This window comes from Suillus bovinus, assembly GCF_016758785.1.
Source record: "Suillus bovinus strain UH-Sbo-P2 chromosome Unknown EDB93scaffold_123, whole genome shotgun sequence".
NCBI classification, from domain to species: domain Eukaryota; kingdom Fungi; phylum Basidiomycota; class Agaricomycetes; order Boletales; family Suillaceae; genus Suillus; species Suillus bovinus.
In genome coordinates, this window is record NW_024542179.1 from 63,534 (window position 1) to 88,109 (window position 24,576).

General features: G+C 41.5%; 4 protein-coding genes across 4 annotated transcripts; 1 reads left to right on the top strand and 3 right to left on the bottom strand.

The window, feature by feature from the left end:
• Positions 1 to 1,180: 1,180 nt before the first annotated feature.
• Positions 1,181 to 2,041, bottom strand: EDB93DRAFT_1095732 (uncharacterized protein; the record flags this gene model as incomplete). The annotated part of the gene is made up of 2 exons (XM_041446717.1): positions 1,181 to 1,707; positions 1,747 to 2,041. Coding segments are annotated over 2 exons (822 nt in total), but the record flags the coding sequence as incomplete, so codon positions are not given.
• A 3,173-nt stretch (positions 2,042 to 5,214) lies between these two features.
• EDB93DRAFT_1256467 (uncharacterized protein) lies at positions 5,215 to 6,150 on the top strand (the record flags this gene model as incomplete). The annotated part of the gene is made up of 3 exons (XM_041453948.1): positions 5,215 to 5,557; positions 5,614 to 5,753; positions 5,809 to 6,150. 3 exons carry the CDS (start codon positions 5,215 to 5,217, stop codon positions 6,148 to 6,150), a joined length of 825 nt encoding a protein of 274 aa, XP_041301548.1.
• A 9,142-nt stretch (positions 6,151 to 15,292) lies between these two features.
• On the bottom strand, positions 15,293 to 15,794 carry EDB93DRAFT_1108848 (uncharacterized protein; the record flags this gene model as incomplete). The annotated part of the gene is made up of 3 exons (XM_041447883.1): positions 15,293 to 15,355; positions 15,466 to 15,570; positions 15,615 to 15,794. 3 exons carry the CDS (start codon positions 15,792 to 15,794, stop codon positions 15,293 to 15,295), a joined length of 348 nt encoding a protein of 115 aa, XP_041301549.1.
• Positions 15,795 to 20,569: 4,775 nt separating this feature from the next.
• Positions 20,570 to 21,597, bottom strand: EDB93DRAFT_1108849 (uncharacterized protein; the record flags this gene model as incomplete). The annotated part of the gene is made up of 5 exons (XM_041447884.1): positions 20,570 to 21,103; positions 21,154 to 21,284; positions 21,367 to 21,429; positions 21,494 to 21,529; positions 21,591 to 21,597. 5 exons carry the CDS (start codon positions 21,595 to 21,597, stop codon positions 20,570 to 20,572), a joined length of 771 nt encoding a protein of 256 aa, XP_041301550.1.
• Between the last annotated feature and the right edge of the window lie 2,979 nt (positions 21,598 to 24,576).

Consider the following 24,576-nt stretch of genomic DNA (forward strand, 5'->3'; position numbering starts at 1 on the left):
GGGATGTGCTAGTGGTGCATTGACACCAGGAAGGGGTGGAGGAGGTGAGCCAGCTTGGTGTGATTCTATGAAAGAAACATGATAAGATATAAAAACTTTGTGAGTAGCACAATGATAGCATCTGTATGCTTGCAAATCAAGGGAGTAGCTGATGAGTACACACTCCACGGATCAATCATATACTTTAGGGTTGTGACGGTTTTGTACTTGTACAAAAGCCCAACAACTGATTTCTCGGAGATGCAAAAGGTCAGGTTTCACTCCAGTCCAACATTCAAAAGGGGTATGACTGGCTTGAGACGATACAGGAGTACGATTAGACAAATAACATGCTGTAAGGACGAATTCATCCCAGCAGTTAACCGGGACACTGCATGATGAGCGCATAGATTGGGCTTTCCCCATCAGTGTGTGGTGAAGGCGTTCAACACAACCATTTTGGGCTGAAGTGTAAGGAGCAGTGAACTGGTGCTGCGTTCCACACGAGAGGAGCCACTCTCACATGGACACAGTCTTGAGCTCACCATTGTCAGAACGATAGACTCCGACCTTGAGGCCAGTTTTCGACTTCCCAAGCATGTTCCCAAGCCTGAAGGGCAGGGAAGGCATCAGACTTTGCAGTGAGGGGAATGGACCAGGCAAAAGATGAGAAGTCATTAATGATATCCATGATGTATTTGTTACCAGACACTGATACAGTCTCGGGGTGCTCCATCAAGTCTACATGTACAATCCCCAGTTTCCTAGTAGCCTTACTTCCCACACGAATCTTCGGGACGCTAGTCCTGGTCTGTTTACCAAGGATACAGTCATCACACTTAGGTGGCTCGATAGAAAGGGTGATGGGCATACCAGAGGCGTTATTGGAATGTGCCAGGTCATAAACAGTGCAATAGTTCGCGTGTCCGAGACGGCAATGCCAGGTCTGGAGGGTGGGGAGCTGGTGAGATAGATATGCATGTTCCGCAGACAATTGGCCGCCAGATAAAGCATAGAGACGACGAGATGTTAAGGTGCCAGAGAGCATGCGTGTCCCACTACGCGCTTGGATCCAACAGTTGGTGGCATCAAAACTTGCAACACAATGGTGGGCAGCACAGAGCGAGGATACAGATATAAGACAAACTGTAGCCTCAGGGATGAACAGGACATGGTCCAGTGTGATATGGATTCCCTTAGCGATGATGAGGTGTATGGTACCAACACCCACAGCCTGGATGGATGATCCTCCCACGCCATTGACAGTGCGAGGTGGGACAGGGCGCAGGCTGTAGAAGTCTGCCTTGGAGTTACTAATATGAACAGAGGCGCCACTATTGAGGAAGAATGGTATGATGGAGGGGTCGACTATAGTGCGGGTATGTTGGTTTGGGGGTTTGTAAGTGATGCCGGCAAAATCAACGGAGCGTGAGCAGTGGCACCAGTCAAGACTAGTTTGCAGAGGGTCTACAGCAGCCAGGAGGGTAGTATACTTATCCTCATCTGATGCAGAGATCTCACGGATGAATGCTGGTGTGAGGGTGTCACTAGCCAGCCCTGCAAATTCTTGGGTCGCCATGTTTGTCTCAGTTGGGGGCTTCTGGGCACTCGCTACGTAAATTGCTTCATGCGTCTCGCTGTCAAGGAGATAAGCTCTCCCCCCGGTATCATAGTGTAGACCTCCAGGCTTTCCTGTGGCAGCAGGCTTTGAGGTGCTTCTGCCAGCATCTTGCGTTGATGTGCCTCAATTGGCCTCATGTGCGGCACGCTTGCGCTCAAGTACCTGGTCACATTTACCTTCCATGGCACCACCCTTGCCAAAACAATCCTTGATAACGTGGCCAGTCCTGCCACAGTTGCCGCATGAAGGTTGGGTGGAGGAACCAACTTTAGTTGCTGCAAGAGCCACGTCAGGTGAGCCTTTGGCTGTCTCAGTGTCGATGAGCTGCTGTTCGACATTGAGGCGAGAGTGGATGTGAGATGGGCCGTATGCAGTAGTAGATGAGCTGATGGCGAGTGTATCCGCAACATGGTTGCGGACATGTGGGAGATCCTTGGACATGGTATTGAGCATCATGATAACGAGGAAGTCCTCCTCAGAAGGTAGACCCACTGCATAGATCCGACGGACTAGGTCACTAAGTTGGGTACTAACAGAGGCAAGGTGTTCACGACAACAATAGCGAAGGGACAGAGCTTGTTGGATAAGTAGGATTTGGGCAATAGGACCAACTTGCTCATGACGAGTTTTGAGATCTTCCCATGCGGTGTGAGCATTCGGTATGTTTGTGCAATAATTCCTGTTCCTCAGTGGTGGAGCGAGTCCTAAGTGCAGCGATAATACAAAGATTGTTAAGGTCAAAGAGACCCGAGTGGGGTCAAGAAGGGGGTTGGGGTGTGTAATGAGCCCCAGAATATATGCACCACCATGCTTCAATAACAGGTAGTTCTGCATTTTGTCAGACCATATTCCCCAGTTGTTCTTGCTCCGGTCCAAGATCTCGATCTTTTCGAGATCAGTCTGGCTTAGAGTAACTGCAGTGATGGAGGCCTGCATTGGTATGGCAGCGGTAGTCTTAGCAGTCTTGGTGCCAGAGCTGTGAGAGCAGGTATGAGGAGTAGGTTTTGAAGTGGTAGGAGGTGCCATCGTGGTGGAAGAGAAGAAAGAAAATGGGGAAATATGTTCATCACGTCCTCGAGATATATATATGAGTCAACAACGTTTGCACCGTAGAGGGTTCTTTTCTGAATAAGGATAAGCAGATGCCTTTCAAGGTCGTCACTCATTCAACATTAGTTCGTCGCACGCCAGGAGTGATAGTTTCTGCTGGTTAATTTTAGTTTAATGTCTGCGGGCCTGTTCACATCTAGAGGTTTCCATGTTCTCGTTTTACAAGAGCACGGGGCTCATAACCTATTGAATCTAGACACTGTTAGACTAAATATAATGGTAAGTGTCTAGGCGAAACAATGGTAAGAACGGGACTCACCCTCAGTTGTAGTGGAACAAACTGAGGGATGAGTAAGGGCAGGACAATGACTATATACTTCATTTGGATTCCTTCTGTTGAACTCCACTGTGCACGCTGGTGTCGCATCACATATCATATGCTTTGCACCAACATCTACCAGTGTACATCTTGTCACACAGTACTATCTGTTTGAGCCAACTGGTGACCTTGTGAGCAAGTGTTACAAGAACATCTAGACGCTTGGGCCCCTACTATTTTTCTCCTTATCCTCCTCATCTCTGCCCTTGCATCACACCCTTACCCCGACCTTGCTCTTGTTATCCTCATCATCCTTGCCTTCCCTTTTGCTCTCTACCTGTCGCTCCAGCAGAGCCAGTACATTTGGCCGGACCCTTTCTCTGACAAAGCATACCCATGCTCCGTTCCACCTGTTGACTGATCCTGGGGACAGTCCCCTTTACCCTTACCGTCTGGACGGTAACCTATGACATGATGCACGACCGCATCCCCTTTTGCCCCATTTCCTTTCTTGATCTATGACTCGGTGCACAGTCACACATTGTACTTATATTTAGCTTCGCAGTTGCACGATCATGCCCCTGCTTGTTTCACTTCCTGTTTCTGTTCTTTGACTCATTTCCTATCTGCACATTCTGGTCCACCTATGACTCACCTCGAACGTGCCTTCCCTTTCTAGTATCACCCTTTGACCAGTTCCCTTTCTGGTAGTACAAGTTATCATCCACTAATACACGTTGTAGCGATGGTTGCGGCATTGGGCTCAAAACCACGTATTTCCATACTCACGTCAACACCCGAAACATATGCACACATGTCCGACGCACTTTCGCACATGTCCGAGCCACTCCACATCGGATCCGGCGCATCGGACCTTTGGACATCGCATCGGCCGATCGCACTTCGCGCGCACTTGTCCATCCCGTGTCCTGTCCATCCGAACTAGCCTCACTAGGTGCGTAGTCATTCCCGTGTATGTTTTCTGACATTCAGACCGCGTTATTACATGTCCGCAGCACCTCGTGTCTTATTACATAGGACATCAGACCCGAAATATATTGCTACTATCTTCGCCTGTAGTTTTCCGAATTTCTACGTACTTACTTAAATACTCTGTAGTGACCCATAGCAATCATCATCCAGTAGTTAGGAGCCATTTCCCGACTCTGCGGATCACCCAGAATATTCTCGTAGTTCTTAGTTGCATTGCGAAATATTACCATTCGTTCACTGTCATACTCCATCACTTGTTATACTCGCGCATACTGCTCGCAATCCAACACTCGTTATAAAGTTTCTGACCTATTATCGTGAAGTCCGAAAGTCCGAAATCTTGGACATCGCACTTTGGCTTCGGACATTGGATAAGTACCTTCAGACATCATCGGATTACCTTCGGACATTGTTTCGCACCATCAGACATTTTGTTATTTGCATTACTGACACATTTTTACTACTAATACCAATTAGCAATCCCTTTAGGATCGAACGCACTTGCTCTGCAAGTATAGCAACATAGGTCGTGCTAAGATCTACCTAAATATTTGTTGTCTAGGTAGTACGATTTCTGCTGAGCCCAGCAGAAATCCACTTTCTACAGCGTCCTCTCCTCTATATAAACTCGCTACCATGTATCTAGTTCCTTAACTTGAATCTACTTGGTTCTTGACTTCCTACTCCTAACAAGAGTGATTCCTTCAGCCTAGCCAGCTGTCTATATTCTACTTTCTTATCTGCTCATCGCGGATAAGTCTCTAGTCTTGATCTTTACTCATTGACTTCGTTGTTGAGCAAAGCCCCTGTTATTAGTCAGACTTCTGTCCTTCTATTAACGCAGATCTTATGATTAACCTTTGGGTGTCGTAAGCCTTGGCAGATACGCTTATCATCAAGTCCCGCTTGACATAAGCTACCCAATTTGGACATAGGCGTTAAATCTTACTTGCCGAAGCTTCACCAAGTAAGACCCCTAACCTTGGGCCAGCCCAAGGACATCCTCGACTGTTGACGACATATGCTCTGTTTGAGTGTTGCCAACAGATACTATCCAAGTCCGTAACAGCAAGTAAGCTCAAACAAGTGCTTATTAAGCGAGCCTGCAATATAAGATGTAACATGTGACAGTACACACATCTTGTCTTTTTCTTTCATCTTTCCTGCTTGCTTCAAGTTAAGGTTTTTTTTCAAGTGAGAATTCAGGTGCATCAAACCCTCCTGTCTTTATTTTTATAGCTTCATTAATGATATGTCTGGGGCTACACATTCTGCTGCCCCTCAAGGAGCAGGAGGTAAAGATATGAGCCACCTGAACTCTGACAATGATAGGGATATGATAGACGATGAGGTTGATGACCTAGCTAACACTCTGGGTCAAATACAGAAGGTTATTGACTTCAATGGCTGGGAAGCTATTACAGCTGAGAACCTTCGGTGTTCTGAGTGTAACCTTCTCAGGGCCCAACAAAGGGCTGATCCAGACTTTGTCGAAGTTCCTGACAATGATGAATCCTACTTAGAAGAACCCATTACACCACCTGTTACACCTGTCTCTACATCTTCTCTTGCTAAAAGACTTGCTAAAGCTTATGGTTACATCAGTTCACTCTCAATCTTACCAAGGCTAAAATTCATGTACCTTTGACAGTTCTCACCCTTTTGGCACTTCACAAGATTCATCAAGATCTGTCCTGCATTAAAATGACCAAAGGCCTAGTCCTTGACCATCCTAAATTAAGCATCATGGACACCTTGTCATCTGGATTTCTGCCAGAAACCAATCTTCTGGTAGATCAATTCAGCGAAGCCTTCAGGAATTTCATAAAGTTGATGCATCAAGTAGCAGACCCAACCATTAGTGCAACAATTCATTGACCACTGTGCCTTTTGCACAGAAAGGGACAACTTTAGTGAAAACTACTGTGCCATTCTCGCATTTGATATTGAGACACAAAGAAAGTTTTTCAACACTCTCACCTTTCTGGACAAACCTGCTTATCTTGACCACTGGAAGGAAATCAAGATCAACACTAAACTCAAAACTCATTTGTTGTCTTCTAGCGGATCTCATTTTCAACCTTACCTCCCCAAGAAGCCTGAGTACATGCCATCAGGAGGAAGTTCGTCTATGAATGATAGTAATAACAAGCCCTTTCACAAGGGCAAAAGAGTATCCACCAACTAGCTCCTTTGCATCATATGTGGTTGGTTCAGCCATAGGGCAAGCAGTTGCACATATGCTCATACCTCAAAAAACAATGCTGTTATCAGTGCCTGGCAAGGCAAACTCATACTTAAATCGAGTTCAGCGGTCATATGCATCTCTTTCAACATTGATGCTGCCAAGCCACTAAACATGCAAGCAATGTTGTCCATGTGTGCTCAGTCTGTGTGTGGAGACTCCTCTCATGGAGCCGCCTCAAAGACATGCTTCTGAGATCCTACATCACATCATAACTCTGTACATTGCCTTGGCCTTCAAGCACAACCTTTGAGAGTTTAACCTGACTGAAAAATATCCTTCCCTCATCTATAACTTACAGCACAGTTTCCCAATCGGCGATATTGCGTCCCTGACTAGATCTTACACTCCCAAGAACCATAAATTAGCACTTGATCATCTTGATGTTATCCACATATATTGTAATGACAAAATTAAACTTGGTCGTATGTCAGGACCCTTTATCAAAGCACAAGTTCACAACATTCTTGGTGGGCACTTTGTGTCCTCTTTTCTTGGCATCATAAAAAAAGAAGGTGAATTAGGAAAGTTCTATGTAGTACAGGATCTTTCCTTCAAGAATGAAGACAGGCTTTTGGTCAACAGTCACTTGGACTCAGACAATTTTTTCACAGAATGGGGTACAGCATCTCAAGTAGCAGACATTGTAAGTATTTATCACTCCTGCTGCCTCGGCATGTGTGTTTTGATGCTTCATTCATACTTTCATATACACTTAGGCATTGTTGCTTCAGCATACCTCAACAAGGTCCTTCTACCTTATTCTATTTACCACCTCGGTGTCACTGTCTCAGCAGTTCTTTCATTTGCCTTACCTAAGGCTTTACTGCTTCAGCGAGCTTTATCCTTATACCTTCACACTAGCTAATTATAGCTTCACAGGTTGCTAATGCACCTCCTGGTATCCAGGCAGCTACCCTAGATATTGAGGCAGCATATCGCACAGTTCCTGTCTGGCCCAAGCACAAGTGCTTCCTCATTGTCAAAGTAGAGGGCAATTTTTTCATTGATCATGTATTTCCTTTTGGTCTTTTCACAGCTGGATGAAAAGTATTTGTGCAAGCTTGCAGACATTTTGTCACATCTCACTTCTGGGGGATGCATTTCATCGAGAGAAACCACGAGTATAAATGTAACCTTGTCCCATGTAACATTTGTTATACCAAGAGGTTGTTCTTACTTATGCAATCTTAGTGCATTCATATCATTCTTCCCAACTTGCTTCAGCTCTTGTTACCCACCACCTTCAGTCATCTCAAACCTGAAGTGGTGGTTTAATGTTCTCTCATCAGCACCAGTACCCCACAATTTGGTTTCAAAAGGTGCTCCACAAGACCCTGACCTTTGGGTTCACAAATTGACCAATTGGGGTATTGGTATGATACTTGGAGGGATGTGGAACACTTGGACCCTCCATAGCAATTGGAAGGGACAAGGTCGAAACATTGGTTGGCTGGAAGCAGTCACAGTAGAGTTTGCTGTCTTAACTCTCTTTGATCAAGGATGGAAGGATGCCTGTGTACTGACCCACTCTGACAACTAAGGAGCTATTGGAGCATTCCAATGTAGTTGCAGCCACAATTTTTAGGTCAACCTCTGTATACAATGTTCCAAAGCCATTTTGATGTGCTCAAACATATCTCATGTTTTTACTTATGTTGAATCAGCTCGGAATAAGGCTGATGCGATCTCACATGGCGAGGTCAGATCACTTTCTTCATGCCTACCCCAATTGTGCTCCCTGAAGAGCTATGACCTTTTATCATGCCTTGTGTCTAGTTCAACCCGACCCATAATGTCGGCTTTTCCCAACAATGCAGGTGCTTTGACCCATCTATGTGAAGAGCTCACAAAGCCCTCATGCATTGGGGTGTGGCCCATCCCATCTTGCTTAATTTGCAAACCTCCAAAACCCAGAAAACCAAAGAAAGAATGCAAAATTACACCATCCTTTTTCAGACCACATGTTCTTGTACGAGACCGTTTGTGCCATAGGACGGTGCCCATATCACAATCCTTCCACTTAGAGCTTGTTAGAGACTTTGCTCTCAATGATATAGTCCAACTTTTCAATGTATTGCTGACTTCCATCAAACTAAAAACATGAGAAAATTACGGAGCAGGTTTACTCGAATTCCATCAGTTTTGCAACTCCCAAAATATCCCAGAATTACACCATATGCCAGCGTGTGGTAAACTTCTTGCTCTTTTTGTCGTATCTTGGGCTGGTAAAATAGCTGCAACCATGATAGAGAATTGGCTCTCCAGTTTACATTTTTGGCACAACATACATGGTGCACCTTGGTACAGGCAAGCTCTTCTATGTATGTCTACAGCTGGAGTCAATAAGTTGGTTCCAGAGTTGTCGAAACATCCTTGTAGACCGCTGGTAACCCTTGAGCACATGCACACGCTATATCAACATCTTGATCTTTCAAACACTTTGGACACTTCAGTCTTTGCAGTTGCTGCCATTGCCTTCTGGTTGTGCTACAGGTTAGCCAGAATTATTTAGTCACTTCACATTTTAATTTCATTTCAAACTTGGTGAGCTCATCATCAACTCTAAAAATTCCTTCAACCCTGCTCATCATGTCGCACATTCTGTTCAGATAACCCACAGATCCCCTGCCAACAGTGTATCTTAGTTGTCTTTCTCCATTCCTTGGTCAACAACACCTGGTGCAGGCACCAAAATCATCTTGTCTTGCACTGACGACTTCACAAACCCTGTTACAGCCCTTAACCACCATATATCAGCCAACACTACCATTCCCCCCATGCACCTTTATTTGCTTTTGAGACAGCCAGTGGAGGATGGGCACCTATGACTCGACCATGGTTCCTCGCATGATGTAGCCAAGTCTGGAAAGGATCTGGTCTATTAGAACTCATAGGTCACTGTTTTAGAATTGGAGGGGTGACAGAACTCCTCCTCAGAGGAGTCCCACCAGATGTCATGATAGTGCAAGGACATTGGAAGTACCGGGCATTTTTAGAATATTGGCATAAAATAGACTCCATTCTTTCTCTTTTTGTCATACCATCATTCTCAGATGTTCATGTAGCCATGATCCAGTCATCCATGGACTCTTTTTACCATAGTTACAAGTAGAATTGTTCAGTCATGAGTAGAATCACTCAAATTTACTGTTGCAAGTCTCTTACCTGGGGAGTTGCGCCCTTGCACAACTGAGTGTAAGCACTTTGCACAAGCACCGCAGTAGTTTCTTCGCTGTTTATGATTTGTGCTATACTTTTGCCTTCTTGCCTCAACTACCTCACACTTGAGGTTCTCGGTCCTTTCTTCTTCACATTGTCACTGACTTTTGATCTCTATTTCACTCTCAATCAACACAAGTCTTGAGACATCATCTGCAATGTTAGTAGTCATGTGACTTCTCCTTTGCTTCTGTACTTAGCTCTCAAACTTGTAATTCCCAATCTCCTTCACATACTCTAGCTCTCAAAATTCACTGCTACATGTGATAGAAAAAGTCCAGACCAAAAACCCCACCCCAAAAATGATATCGTTAAAACTGAGTTCAGAGGAACAAATTGTCTCAAACTCAGACAACCGTCTTCAGCAAAGTAGCACATAGTAAGCCCACTGCAATTGGCACCCCACAGAAGTCGGCACTTTCACAAAATTTGTATTTATAACTACTTAAATACAAAATTCTCAACATAGGTATCATTCTCTCTCTAATACAACTCATTATGAGGTTGAATGACCATGATTAAAGCAGAGTGAGATAGTTGAAAGTACTGAAGTCATGCAGAAATGTCACCTGCCAATACATGCTGTGATGGAGTTTCAAATTGCACACACTCACTTTGGAAGTACCGACTGGTGCAATGCAGCACCATGGGGCTGGTCCACATTCGCAAATCTAGCAGTGGTAGATGAGGAAAACTGAGAGCTTCATCAGACCCGACGTATGAGTCATGTATTCAGGCTGCAATTCAGGGAATTGCAAATGGGTTGTATAAATCCCTTGCAGCTGCAGCAAAAAAAACAGAATGTGAGTCGTGTTTTGTCATGTGATTATTCACTCAACTGGTCTAGGTATCATGCCAGATACTGAGTGATTGATGCTTGGGAGTGCACAAGTCTCATCGGCATGCCCACAAGAGCCAGCAATTATTATCTGCTGCACAGGAGGAAACTGTTGCTGACTGGTGCAACCTGGCATCCATATCTGCGACTCCTATTCACCCTGCAAAGTTGCGTTGTAGGAAATACAACTCAGCAAGGCACTAACAAAGCTCCTAACTGATATCTAAATGTTGTAGGTCATGGACTACCTAGTCTGCTATACTTGGCAAGACAAGTGCATTCAATCTTAAAGGGGAAGCAAGTGCAGCAAGGGTCTAGAAGTGCATGTGGAAGGTGCAACTAGTTGGCTGATGTGAAGCACAGAAAAGCATGCATGCGCATGGGAACACATTGGAGGCGCACATGGGAAAGCAAAGCGCACACGATGTGGTTGATGCATCAGTGGTTTAAGCAATAAAAGAGATATGAGGCAATATAAATAAGTGTAGAGTGAAGCAATAGAGTGCCAATAGCTACCACAATGTAGGCTTATTGGGAGTTGCTATTCTGATGCTCAGAAAATGAATTCTTGCTGCAACTCTGGGAAAAGGGAACCAAGCTAAAGATATCTATGGCTAGTGCTTAAGTATGGTGCCTAAGTGCTGTCAGTGAAGCCGAGCCAAAGCACTACCGAGCTGAGTATGTAAAGCTATATGTAAGTAAGGGTGCATGCAAAGTGCAATCAGCTGATACAATGTCCGAAGGTCCAATGTGGAGTGGCTTGGACCTGTGTGAAGTGCACTGGATGTGTGCGGATTTGTTTCCGATGTTGATGTAAGTATGAAAATCAGTGGTTCCTGTTACGACTTGGATGGTATCTGTTGGCGATGCTCAAACAGAGCATGTGTCGTCAATGGTCGAGGACGTCCTTGGGCTAGCCCAAGGTTAGGGGTCTTACTTGGCGAGGCTTCGGCAAGTAAGATTTGACGCCTATGTCCAAATCGGGTAGCTTATGTCAAGCAGGTGCGAGACGATAAGCTATATCAGCCTAGGCTTACGACACCCGAAGGTTAATCATAAGATCGTTGTTAATTAGAAGGACAGAAGTCCGACTAGTTAACAGGGGCTTTGCTCGTCGACGAAGTTGATGAGTAAAGATCGAGACTATAGGCTTATCCGCGAAGAGCAGATAAGAAGATAGAATATAGACTGCTGGCGAGGCAGAAAGGATCACTCTGGTGAGAGTAGGAGGTCAAGAACCAAGTAGATTCAAGTTAGGGAATATGTTACATGGTAGCGAGTTTATATAGAGGAAGGGAAGCGTATTAGTGGGTGATAACTCATACTACCAAGAGAAGTAATCAGTAAAGGGTATGACCATAACAGGAAGGCACGTTCGAGGTGAGACACGGGTGAATCCTGAACGTGCGGATAAGAAAGTGAGTCAAAGATCAGAATAAGAAGTGAAACGCGCAGGGGCACGATCGTGCAACTGCGGATCTAAGTATAAGTCGCATGTGCGACTGCGCACTGAGTCAGAGATTAAGAAAGGGAAAAGGGCAAAGGGGATGCGTCGTGCATCATATCATAGGTTACCGTCCGGACGGTAAGGGCAAGGGGACTGTCCACAGGATCAGTCAGGTGGTGGAACGGAGCATGGGTATGTTTCGTCAGCGAAAGGATCCGGCCAGATGTACTGGCTCTGCTGAAGCGACAGGTAGAGAGCAAAAGGGAATGCGAGGATGACAAGGATGACAATGGTAAGGTCGGGGTAAGGGTATGACGCGAGGGCTGATACGAGGATGATTAGGAAGAAAAATGGTAGGGGCCCAAGTGTCTAGATGTTCTTGTAACAGTTCTGAGCCTAGCGCCATGACCATCACTACACTGAGTACCAACACTTGGTAGGACCACCAATACACTCACATAGACTTGGACTACAACTTTCATTTTTCATTATTGCTGATGTCTTGGATTTCTTTAGCTTATATCTTGGTCAAAAAATAACCAATGGACAAGAAAAGACTACCAATACACTCACATAGACTCAGACTACAACCTTTGTTAAGAAAGTTAAGCATAATAATAACTTTCATTTTTTCATTATCATTTTCCTATATTGACTAGTGAGTCCTGAGTCTTGACACTCAGTAGTCAATACAATTCCCAAGTTATTTGAACCCTACATCAACGGATAATACATACAAATAAATACAGAATTCATGTCCAGTTGTAGTCACCGAGTTTTGAGTTTCAGCACTCAACACTTGGTGATTTGTTCAATGAGTGAAAAATGGACATGTTGCATACAACCCGACATCCGAAACCTGAAGCCCGAAACCCAAAAACATGTATGCAACATTTTCATTTTTCACTCATTGCACAAATCACCGAGTGTCAAGTACCAAAACCCAAAACTCGAGACCTGGTGTGCAACATGCCCATTTTCCATTTACATTAAACAAATCATCAAGTGCCTAGTGCCAAGGCCTGAACCCCGACATCCGAAGCCCAAAACCTGAAGCCCAAAAACTGAAAACATGTATACAACATACTGGCGCAATAAGTGAAAAATGAGTATGTTGTATACATGTTTTCAGTTTTTGGGCTTCGGATGTCAGGGTTCAGGCCTTGGCACTAGGCACTTGATGATTTGTTTAATGTAAATGGAAAATGGGCATGTTGCACACCAGGTCTCGAGTTTTGGGTTTTGGTACTTGACACTCAGTGATTTGTGCAATGAGTGAAAAATGAAAATGTTGCATACATGTTTTTGGGTTTCGGGCTTCAGGTTTCGGATGTCGGGTTTTGGGCCTTGGCACCCGGCACTCGGTGATTTGTGTACTGGGTCTCAAGTTTCAGGTTTTGGTACTTGACACTCAGTGATTTGTGCAATGAGGGAAAAATGGATATGTTGTATACATGTTTTCGGGTTTTAGGCTTAGGGTTTCAGCCCTCAGCACTTGGCACTCAATGATTTGTTTAATGTAAATGAAAAGTGGGTATGTTGCACACCAGGTTTCAAGTTTTGGGTTTCAGCATTTGATACTTGGTGTTTTATGCAATGAGTGAAAAATGGACATGTTGCATACATGTTTTTGGGTCTCAGGCTTCGGGTTTTGGCACTTGGCACTTGGCACTTGGTTATTTGTGTAATGTAAATGAAAAATGAACATGTTGCACACCAGGTTTCGAGTTTCGGCTTTTGACACTTGATGATTTATACAATGAGTGCAAAATGAAAATGTTACATACATGTTTTTGGGTTTTGGGCTTTGTACTTTTGGTGTCAGACATCAGGTTTTGGGCCTCAGCACTCAGTACTCGATGATTTGTTTAATGTAAATGAAAATGGGCATGTTGCACACTGGGTTTCAAGTTTTGGGATTTGGCTATATGATATGTATCTGGGATCACCTATGTATACAATATCTCACTACCTCGGTCCATCTGTCTATATAATATATAATAAACTGCTCCCATCACCATCGGAAATAATATTCCTCCTGGCCCATCCATCAACATCGAGAATATACATAACATTGGCCCATAGTCCGCTGGCCCATCTTATATGAGATATTATGTGTGTTGAGCAACTCATATAATATGGAGATGGGTCACTGTAGTATGTGAATGAAAGAGCTGACTGTGGACAGTTCAGGTGAGTGTGTATGACCTTCAGAAGGACAGGAGATATTGAGGGATTGTATGTGATGCATATGTTGAAATAGCTAATTCCAAGCCCAGCACTGCAACCATTGTTACACCAATGTGAAGTGTGATGTCCGATGTGACGATGGACTCAGAACTGCCATTTTTGATACTCATGTCAAATAGTATTTGTCTGACACACTTCTGACTATCCTGATCCGAGTCCAACAGTCCAACACATGTCCAATCCCAATCTAACACTTGACTTGATCAGACAAGTCCTCCCTATGTCCTATCCAGTCGTATATATCCCTACTAGGTGCATAGTTACTCAGTTTCACTTGCTAAACATTGTAGACAGCATTGTTACATATTTTCTCATAGTCTGTAGTACCACATGTTCTATTACATAGGATTTTTGGCCTGAAATATCACTACTCTCACCTATGGTACTCTGAATTTCCATATATTTGCTATATAATATCTTAGACTTCCTACTATTTACTTACTTTTCCTTACTACCTCTTAGTAGGATGGAAGTCATTGGATATTAGTAGTACATTATTGTATTGCAAAATATCTATCCGCTCTTTTACTATGAAACACTCCAAAAATCCAACATTCATTTTCCTTGACATTCTGATACACTTCCAACACATTCCTTCACTGTCTGATGCATAGTCTGATGCCCGACCTGACCCCGATAATTTTAGACTTAACAGATTCCCTTCAGACAAGTTGTATCTAGCTTCGGATTATCTTCCTTTTATTGATAACTAACTATCTAAACTAATATCAAACAGCAACCCCTATAGGATTGAACATACTTGCTCTGCAAGTATAGCAGACTAGGTCGTGCTAAAGATCTACCTAAATATTGTTGCTTAGGTAGTACTACTTTTGCTGAGCCCAGCAAACATATTCTTCCTACATCAATGTGCAAAGCTGATGTCCAATGTGATGTTCAAATGTCGAAAGCTAAAGTGCATGAGGTCCAATGCGGAAAGGCTTAGACATGTCCAGGAATGTGTTAGACATGTTTAGGAATGATTCAGACATATTGGGGATGATTCAGAATGAGTAGCATTTGACATTAGTGTTAAAAATGCTGGTTTCGAGCTTAGTGCAAGGACCATCATTACACCAATTATAGGCTGTAAGAATGATAACATGCAACCTTATAGTCCTCCATCATTTTTTTTAGTTATGAGTATAGTATTTGTTGATATATTATTGAGTTATGTAGCATGTATGCCAATAGAATGTTAGGAAAAAATATCTGTCCTTAATATCTGCAGGAGGTCCTTCTTGGTTCTATTTTTCTGCAACTTGGTTAAGTTTCTTCTTTACCTCAGGGGACATGGCCTGGTGCAACATGTGGGCCAATCTTATCCTTTAACTCATAGACTTTAGATTGGAGGTATCTTTGTGCTGCTTGTCATATTCTGAAAATTCATCCTTGAATAATTTTTAAACAACATCAAAACTGAAGAAAAGAATTCTGTCTTGTATATTCTAGTATCCTCAGGCTTATCATCGTCCCGCTGTCTCACCATCTCTATACTCACAGCATCTGAAGCAGATCTATCCTTAGTTCCTCTCTCAATAATTTTTTCCTCTGCCTTGCAATCCTTATTATCTTTCAGAAAGTTCAAATAATAGGCATAAATAGCCTGTATTGATTAGATTAGTATAGAACACAATTATAAAAGCTCACCTTCTGCAGATTTCTCTCAGAAAGCATAATACAAGAGTCTTTGGCTGCTTCACTGCTGTCTATAGCATCTTTGATTGCCTCAAGAATGTGAGCCCTCATGGCAGAATTTCCTTTGACTGCCACAAAGGAATCCTTGTGTTCATTTAATATATTGCTAAAAACAAGTGTCCAGCTGGCCATTATATCAGGCAGTGACAAGTAACAAGAATGCAGGTCAATATAGGTTTGCAGAATGTATTATTGTGCATGTGCTTGAAAAACTCAATATTAGATTATGTGACAAACACAGTCATGTGACATCTATGTTTACAGCACATCCAACATATACAAAAATTCAATATAGTCTACACCACACTCCAAAATTCCAACAGTAAACAAATCATTAATTAAACTTTTATAAGATAATGACATGAGCAAAAGTAGAACACAAAATGAAATATATATATATATAAATCAAGCCAGCTGTGCCTTCACAGGAATATCTAACCAAGTACTACCATGCTTCCTACCAGAATAAAGCATGGTGGAACCTGGTGGCTGAGAGAACAGGTGTTTTATATTGCAGGTATCATTCTTGCACTCAAATATGTAGGTCTTGTCCTTGTTACCCTTAACATAGGTGGACTTCTATGAATTAGCCTATCTACAGCCACTGTATTAGATAGGGAGGTGGTTTTTCCAAGGACAAAAATTCATATGAGCCTATACAAACCTAAAGATACTAACATGTGTATCACTCCTTGACAGAGGTCAGGAGAAAGATGTCAGAGTAGTGTCCCCAGATCATAGGATTGCATAAGTATATCCTTAAATGTTAACCAAATTGGATAATGATTAATGAGAATCTTCTCAGTGAAGGCAATGAGAAAGTAAGAGGCAAAGGACAGTTGAAAATGAGGAGCATTGAATACAATGGTACTAGTCAAGACATGTCTACTAAAAAAAAACATTAAATAAGGCATATCAAAAAAGGCTCAAAAAAACTTACCAAACAACAGCTTCTTGCAAGCTAATAAAGAAGTTAGAGTTGTTGACCATGACACCACAATATAGCATTCAGAGGTATATTTCCTGGGCATGGTCAAGAATATCCTGCTAGGAATGAAGAATAATCTTTAGGAACTGTAACTAAAGTCACTATTGGCTATGTTAAAAGAAGAAAAAAACTTATATCATTAACTAGAGTGCTGACATAGTCCTTTAAATCATCATCTTCATATCCAGTCAAAATATCTCCATATTTCTCATCAGTGTGAGTTAACACACACCAATGACTACATGTTTCCAGATGAACAAATTCTTCAGACCTTTGATGAGTTGGCACACCTTGGTCTAATAGGAGATGAGCTTGGTGTCAGTACCAATGTCATAGTAGATTTCAATATATTCAATGTCACTGTTAGTAAAGTAACACTTGAGGAAGTCATGAGCAAACTGAAAGAGACTAGCAGCCACTAGGAAGTTAATCAAGATAAAATGAATGAAAATTACCAGAGTAGCCGATATTTCAACATGCTTGGAGACCTATAAGTATGCTACCAATAGGCAGGAGCCTGTTCAATCAGGGCAGGCCATCAGCATTATAGAAACCCTATTGTTATCTATTAGCTATAAACAAATGAAAAAAAAAAAAAAAAAAAAAAAAAAAAACAATTAAAAAAGACTTGTAAAGTAGGATACATCTAGTTCTGAAGTGAGTGCACTCGAGGTTGACAGTACTGCCTCCAGAGATGCTTATTTTGCAAGGTCAGATGCTGTGGGTATCATGGATCAGAGAGAGAGCGTGGATCAACAATGGGAAGATTACATACAGCATCTGGTATTGAGTCTGTGGAGATCCAAGATAGGCGAGCAAATCTGGACAAATGACTGTGAAAATAATGAAGAGACGTAGAGTAAACTATAGGCAAATGGTACTGACCTGGATGACTTGCAGACAAGTGCTCTAGAGGGCCACCATCGTTTCACCTCCACGCCGATACACAAATGGAACATTGTGCGCTCTATGATAGGCTCATACTGGATCACATCCACAGCGAGATGTGCACCTCTAACAAATGAGTGGAACTTGTTGATTGGCTTGGTGCTGATTATGTCAAGTGGGAAGAAAGGGAAAGTTGCTTGACTGGTGCATTGAGTGTGCATATACTACAATGTTTCAACATTATTTAGCCTGACAATGATAGAAGGCAGAGAAGCACACATTGATGCATTTAATTGCAGTTTTTCTTCATCCATGACAATAGTGTTAATATTGTGCCCAAGGATGATGAATTACAAGGACATCCGGTAATGGTACAGATACCATTTAATCACGCTGGATGACCCTAGATTTACTTAGACCAATTTTGCTTTACTCCATCAAGCTTCATCATGCATCACTCCTCTGCCAGTGGTAAGCGGGAAGCTTCTGTGCAGGAGGGATGACCCAAGGTCGAATATATCTATGGGAGGTATCATACTATGGTCATTACATATATGTAGTAGTTGCAATATTTGATAGCAAAAATACAGCATGCAAAAGGAAAATGAAAAAAGTGTGTAAGTGATTGGTGGCAAGAAGATATCAAATATCAGTTTTTTGTGCCTTCAGAAACTGCAACCCCCATAATTGCACACAATCGTGCAAGTTCAGCCTGCATCTGCTTGATTTCAGTTTGTTGCTCAGCGCGACCTCATATTAATATAACAACAAATGCACCTGAAATAGATGTCCTCTTCCAGGACCTACACCTCTATGGAAGACAGCAGCTTCAGTCAGAGTCTGCAGATAACTTTGGGACACAGAGTGCACAAAAAAAGAACATTCTCCTCAAAGTGCTCTACATTATTTTTGCAAATGATGCAAAACTGTGTGAAGGAACAAAACAATATGTAAATTAGGAAATAAAGCAAGAAAGAACAGATGCACCCCATTATGATAGATGGTCTTATTCTCTATATCACTACCTTCCATAGTACCCTTGGTACCAGCTGCTGCAATCTTGAGGAGGATGCACAGCACTGAGCTACTGTTAGACATTTTGGCAGTGTTCTTTGTATGAACCATGATTGGTTGAACTGAAATGATAGTTAGTATGCCATAGCACTACACAAAAACAAAAGAAACTCATTAGTAAAGACACACATTCACAATAGATGTATATTGAGGAAAGGTTGACCTGAAATGGTAGTTAGTATGTCATAGAGTCATAAAAACAAGAAAAGAAACTCACAAGTGATAAAAAAGATGTGTTAATAATAGAAAAGGGATATGACAGCTTCAGACATGACTTCTATCACATTTGCTCAGAATGTAACAAAGTTACTTATGGTTCACAGCACTTACCTAGAGTGCAGAAAGCTTAACCTTTTAATGCCTTATAAAGTAGACATTTGGATCAAAGAACTTCAGAACACTAGCCTTCTACAGTGTTTTTCCAAAGTTTTTAAAAATTTCTGGTTTGGTTTAAATTTAAATTTTCCTATCATACTTACTATGCAAATCCCTCCTAATAAATCTTCCACATATATATACAAAGACCAATTTAACAATTAGAAATCCAAAAATCACGCTACATAGAACTTTTTTTTTTTTTTTAATATACTTATAAATTTTATTTGATCTTTTTAAACTTCTCCTCTTTCTATAATTCCAAAACCTAGTAAGCTAGGCAAATTTAGACTAATCCAAAACTTCTCCTTCCCCTACTTGTTTGACCTCCAATTCTCAAACTCTTCTATTAATTCATATATTAATGCTAATGACTTCCCAATTACCTGAGGAAAATTTTCCATCATCTATCTACTCATCTTGAGACTCCCTACAGGCTCAAAAGCAGCCACATGAGATATAGCTAAAACCTATCAAATGATACTCTCACACTAGTACACATATTAGACATCAAGTTCTGCATAGATACATGCACAGCTTTTGGTGTCACACTATCTGTATCTGTAGGTGCTTATAAGCACATTGCTAATATAGAAGCCAGAATCTCCTGTTATCGAGGCATTGGCTCTTTAGACAGATAGGTTGATGACTATATTTTCTTTAGAATCTAAAAGGAATTCCTAGTCGAATATAACCAAAAATACAAAGAATGACATTGCAATTTAACTAAATGAGAGTTTTAATAAGCCAAAAGTAGATTATAATATGGCAGCAATATGTTTATGCACCCTCACCACTCTTCCTAATCTTGGCAATCAATATCTTACCCACAGTACTATAAACCAGGTCTCACCTACTCACATTCTCATTAAGACTTCATTGGTTAGCACACAAAAGGCTCCACAAATGGTTACCAGCAGGAGGAACCTTATATTTTTCATCATTCATGACATCCAATACTCCATAAATTAGTATACTAGAAGAACAGCTTAACCACATTCTCAAAGTCACGGATTCATCTTGAGCTGAATCTACCAAAGAAACATATGTCACAGGTCTCTTAGTGTTTAATGTCTACTGTGACTTCCTCAACATATCTGAACAACAATATTGTTCAATTTCACCTACTCACCTCCTTGCTTTCTTATCCAGCTGTGCTGGATCCTATTCAGGCACCGCATTAGCCAATTATGCAGTAGAACTCAAAGCATGACACCTTTTGCACAGCACCACTCTCAAAAACTAAACTCTCCAAGAGACTCGCAATCATCGCTTATACCACTAATCTTCTAGATCTTAAAAAGACATAGTCTCAGAATAGGTAGAACATTAAAATATTTACTTTGAGGAATTCCTTTTGATGTCATCAAATCAATGGGCAGATAGTCATGTGACACATAATGCCACCAGTGACACCTGAAGATACTTATCACCTATTCATGTGATGGGATTCCTGATGGAAGCCACATTCTGTGAGTCCAGAGTGTTGGGGAATTGTATGAATGGTACAGAAATAGCATGTAAGACATTTTGATGTAGTATACTATACATGATGAACTATGTACTATCCAATTAGTAGTGATTAATCATCACCAGTGGCTTTATCTGGTTGCAGGCAGTCAGTAAACTCTTTCACTATCTTCCAGACACTAGTATGAGTAAAAATTGGAATAGAGATCTGTTGTTCCCCAGTCCACTCTTCAATACAGTATCGGACAACTCTTTCTTTGATGAGAACAATATCACCAGGCTGCATGCACACCCACAGCCCCACATTAGGCATGTATAACTCTCCTCCAGTGAAGGTATTAATAAAGATACATAATGCAGCCCAGGAGAATGTTGGATCCTGGGGATCACAGTGAATCTGAGACCAAACACTCCACAGTACCTCCAGTCCATCATATACAAGAATGTCTTTTTGTGTAAGGGAAGCATAAGCAGGATGCAAATCTATGAGATGTTTCTTAAGCTCCTGAGCATCTTGATAATAGGTAGGGTCTACAGATTTCATCGGGACATTGACCCGATAAAAAAGTTGAAGTTTAAACTTCAACTTTATTACTGCATTGAAGTTTTTGACTGTATCTGCATCAGGATCAAACTTATCAATGTCCTGAGAGTCAATTGTTAAAACCATATGCCAGCATAACAAAATAAACACACCTTTTGACCTAAGGCATGCCAACCTCTCACAAGGCAGTGTTCCCCATGTAATTGACCAGGAACCTTCTTGTGGATACTGTCAGGTTTGTTTTGGGACATTTTGGTTTTATGTACAGATGGGGAAATAGTGGCTGCAAAATCATAAAGATCTTGGACAATCATCCTCTGTAATATGATATGAGCTCCTGTTGAAAACTACAAAAAATAACACACCCTGTGTAATAGGTTTGATTGCATTTGGAAAATATGCTGTAATCTCAATATCATCTGCACTGACTGCAATGTGGAGATGGTCAATAACAGATTGATATGATTTGATAGGATGACTTGACCATCTGACCGCAGAGTGTGATGATGTTTATTTGTTTGAGTTTGTCTATATGTAAGCACAATCTAGAAATAATTAACAGAAACAAACTTCTGAGTTTGAACCTCACCTTCCATTTTGAAAGTTGCTTTAATGTGACAATACTACATAGTGACACCAAACTCAGATGTGCCCACCTAGTGCTAGTGAGAAACTTGCATATTGCATGTCAACTATTGTCAACTGCACATCAGGTTCTCTCTATTTAATTATATGCATTATGATTGGCCTCAGACAACAGGATTCACATTGCATGTCAACTATTATCAACTGGATATCAAGTTCATCATATTATCATCATGTACATTATAATTTGCCCTAGGCATGAACTTAATGTTGCATGCCAACTATTGTCAACTACACATTGGGTTCTATCTATTATATGTATGCGGTATCATGCAAGTCCTAGACACAATAATAGAAACATTGACATTGTGACTAGCATATGACTTTTGCGATGCTCTACAATATATTTTCTTGAACAACTTTCATGTATGTCCATTGATTCACTGATTAGGTTATGTAGGGGTCTTTTAGAAGGGAGTCAGGGATATGGTCATGTTAATGGTCAACTCACCAGTCTGAACAGTCGAGGCTTAGCTAAACTTGAAATTTAAAAAAGTCAAGCTTCCAACAGTAAGTTCCATAAGTAATGACACTGGGTCTGACTAAAAGAGTGCCCTTTGATACAGTGACAGTCACCTCCAGACTAGAAATCTCATTTCTATCATCAGTTTTACAACTAACTGGTGGATCAGTGAAGACTTGAAAGAATGTGCATTTCATCTGTGAGATTACTCTCAATCTGGTCCCTGACATAACTGAATGACTTTCAAGGTCTGATATCAATCATAACTAGATCTGAGTCTGAATCAATTATTGACTGCAAGTTATCCTAGATAGGCTTCCATGACCAACTTGTTAATTCAAAAATTCATTACCACATGGCCACCTCACTATTAAATTTTTAGACTTACTTTGAAACTGACTCATACTATGTACAGAAATCTATTCTTGACATTTATCTCAAGCAATACAATATTAAGCTCTCTGGACAATCAGACTCTATTCTCCTTGAAAGATTCTGAGCCTTCCAGATTGCATTAAAATGCAGTCATACATCCAGTGCTGGTGAATCATGATGATCAGTTGTTACTAAAGCAACTCAATGATTCAGTCTTTGCAGATTAATCCTGGCTTGCTGATTCATGGGATTTTTGCTTCACACAGACAGTTGAATTACAACCAGTTGCAGCCTGCTCCAGCAAACTATAACTCTCCTCTCTATAACACCAATTCTTGGCCTGGTCTGCACAATGATGACTCCCATCCCAGACCTGATCTATACGTCAATTCTTACTACCCTGGGGCATCACTAACCCTGCAAATTGATCAGACCTGCCTCCCTGCTACATCTTACCATAATCTAGTCTCAAAGCCTCTAGCAGGAGTCAGCTGGATACAGGGCCTATTTGAGGATCTTGCCACATCTGATTTACAAGCTAGCTACTAGGAGGCAGGCCCCTCTGGTAGCTCGCAAAACTCTAATATCTTACCAAAATTCATCTTCAGCATATATATCTTTATCAACCACCTGCATCTCCTCACATCCTGTTCAACATTGTAGGAAGAATATATTTGCTGGGCTCTGCAAATAGTAGTGCTATCTAAGCAACAATATTTAGGTAGATATTCTGCATGACCTAGTCTGCTATACTTGTAGGACAAATGCATTCAATCCTATAGAGGTTGCTATATAGTGTTAGTAGTATTAATATGTCAGTAATGCAGATAATGGAGGTCTGAGGCTGTGAAACGATGTTTGATGGTAATCCAATGATGTCTGAGGGTACTTATTTGATGTCCAATGCCAAAGTGTGATGTCTAAGATTTTGGACTTTTGGAATTCATGAATATAGGTCATAAACTACTAAACAAGTGTTGGATTTTGAGTGGTATTGTGAGTATAATGAATTGCAGATTGTGATGGTGAAAGAACAGTAATATTTCACAATGTCAACTAAGAACTATGAGAATAATCTGAGTGATCCACAGAGTCAGGAAATAGCTCCCAACTACTGGATGATAATTACTATAGGTCACTACAGAGTATTTAAGTAAGCACATAGAAATCTGGAATACTATAGGTGAAGATAGTAGCAATATTTCGGATCTGAGAATCTAGGTAATAAAAAACAAGGCACTGTGGACATGTAATAATGTGGTCCAAATGTCAGAAAACATGAAAACAAGTAACTATGCACCTAGTTCAGAAGGACAGGACACAGGATGGACAAGTGCATGCTGTAGAGCCTCGCGTCTCCACAGGCACTTCCCTCCGAATTCTCCCACTTTCCCTACAAACTCCAGCTCTAATCCACAGGATACATCTAGCGCATTAGCGCACTTGTTTTATTTTTGCAGATTTCGCATGCTCATGCACTTTGCGCATCCACACTTGCAATGTCCGCGCACTCGTCTGTCTGTCCATCCCATGTCCTTAGAAGTTCATTGGTGTGTTTTCCCATCATATTCCCTTTTTGTCTAATTGTTTTCCACCACTAATACTCTGCTCTGCACTTCACGCATAACCAAGACCCTGTTACATACATCACATACTATTTTTAGCATGTTCAGCTCGACACATCGGACCTGTGTGCCTAGTGCCGCTTAGTTATTTTACTTATACCCCTCTATTACTTATCTACTGGGTCAATTTTCTGTCCACTTTCTCTGTGTCCTTAGATACTAGGGAATTTTACTCGTTGTTTGCAGTGACTATCTAAAGTTGCGTGCATTAGTTGTCCACATTCGCCTTAGCATCAGCCAACCTTAGTTAGGGTGTTAACACTCATCTTGCCTCATCTCTCTTTTGTCTCTCTCACTTGCTAGTCTTTTGCCTTCGCTCACGTGCGCCACCTTCGCATCACGCACCTCGCCCTTCGCCTTTCACACTCATGTGTCTGTCTATCGTTTATCGCATCGTTCACGCCTTGCACATCTATTAGTCCTATTACTCTATTAGTTGTTTGATGTCCCTCTTTTTATAAGAGAGG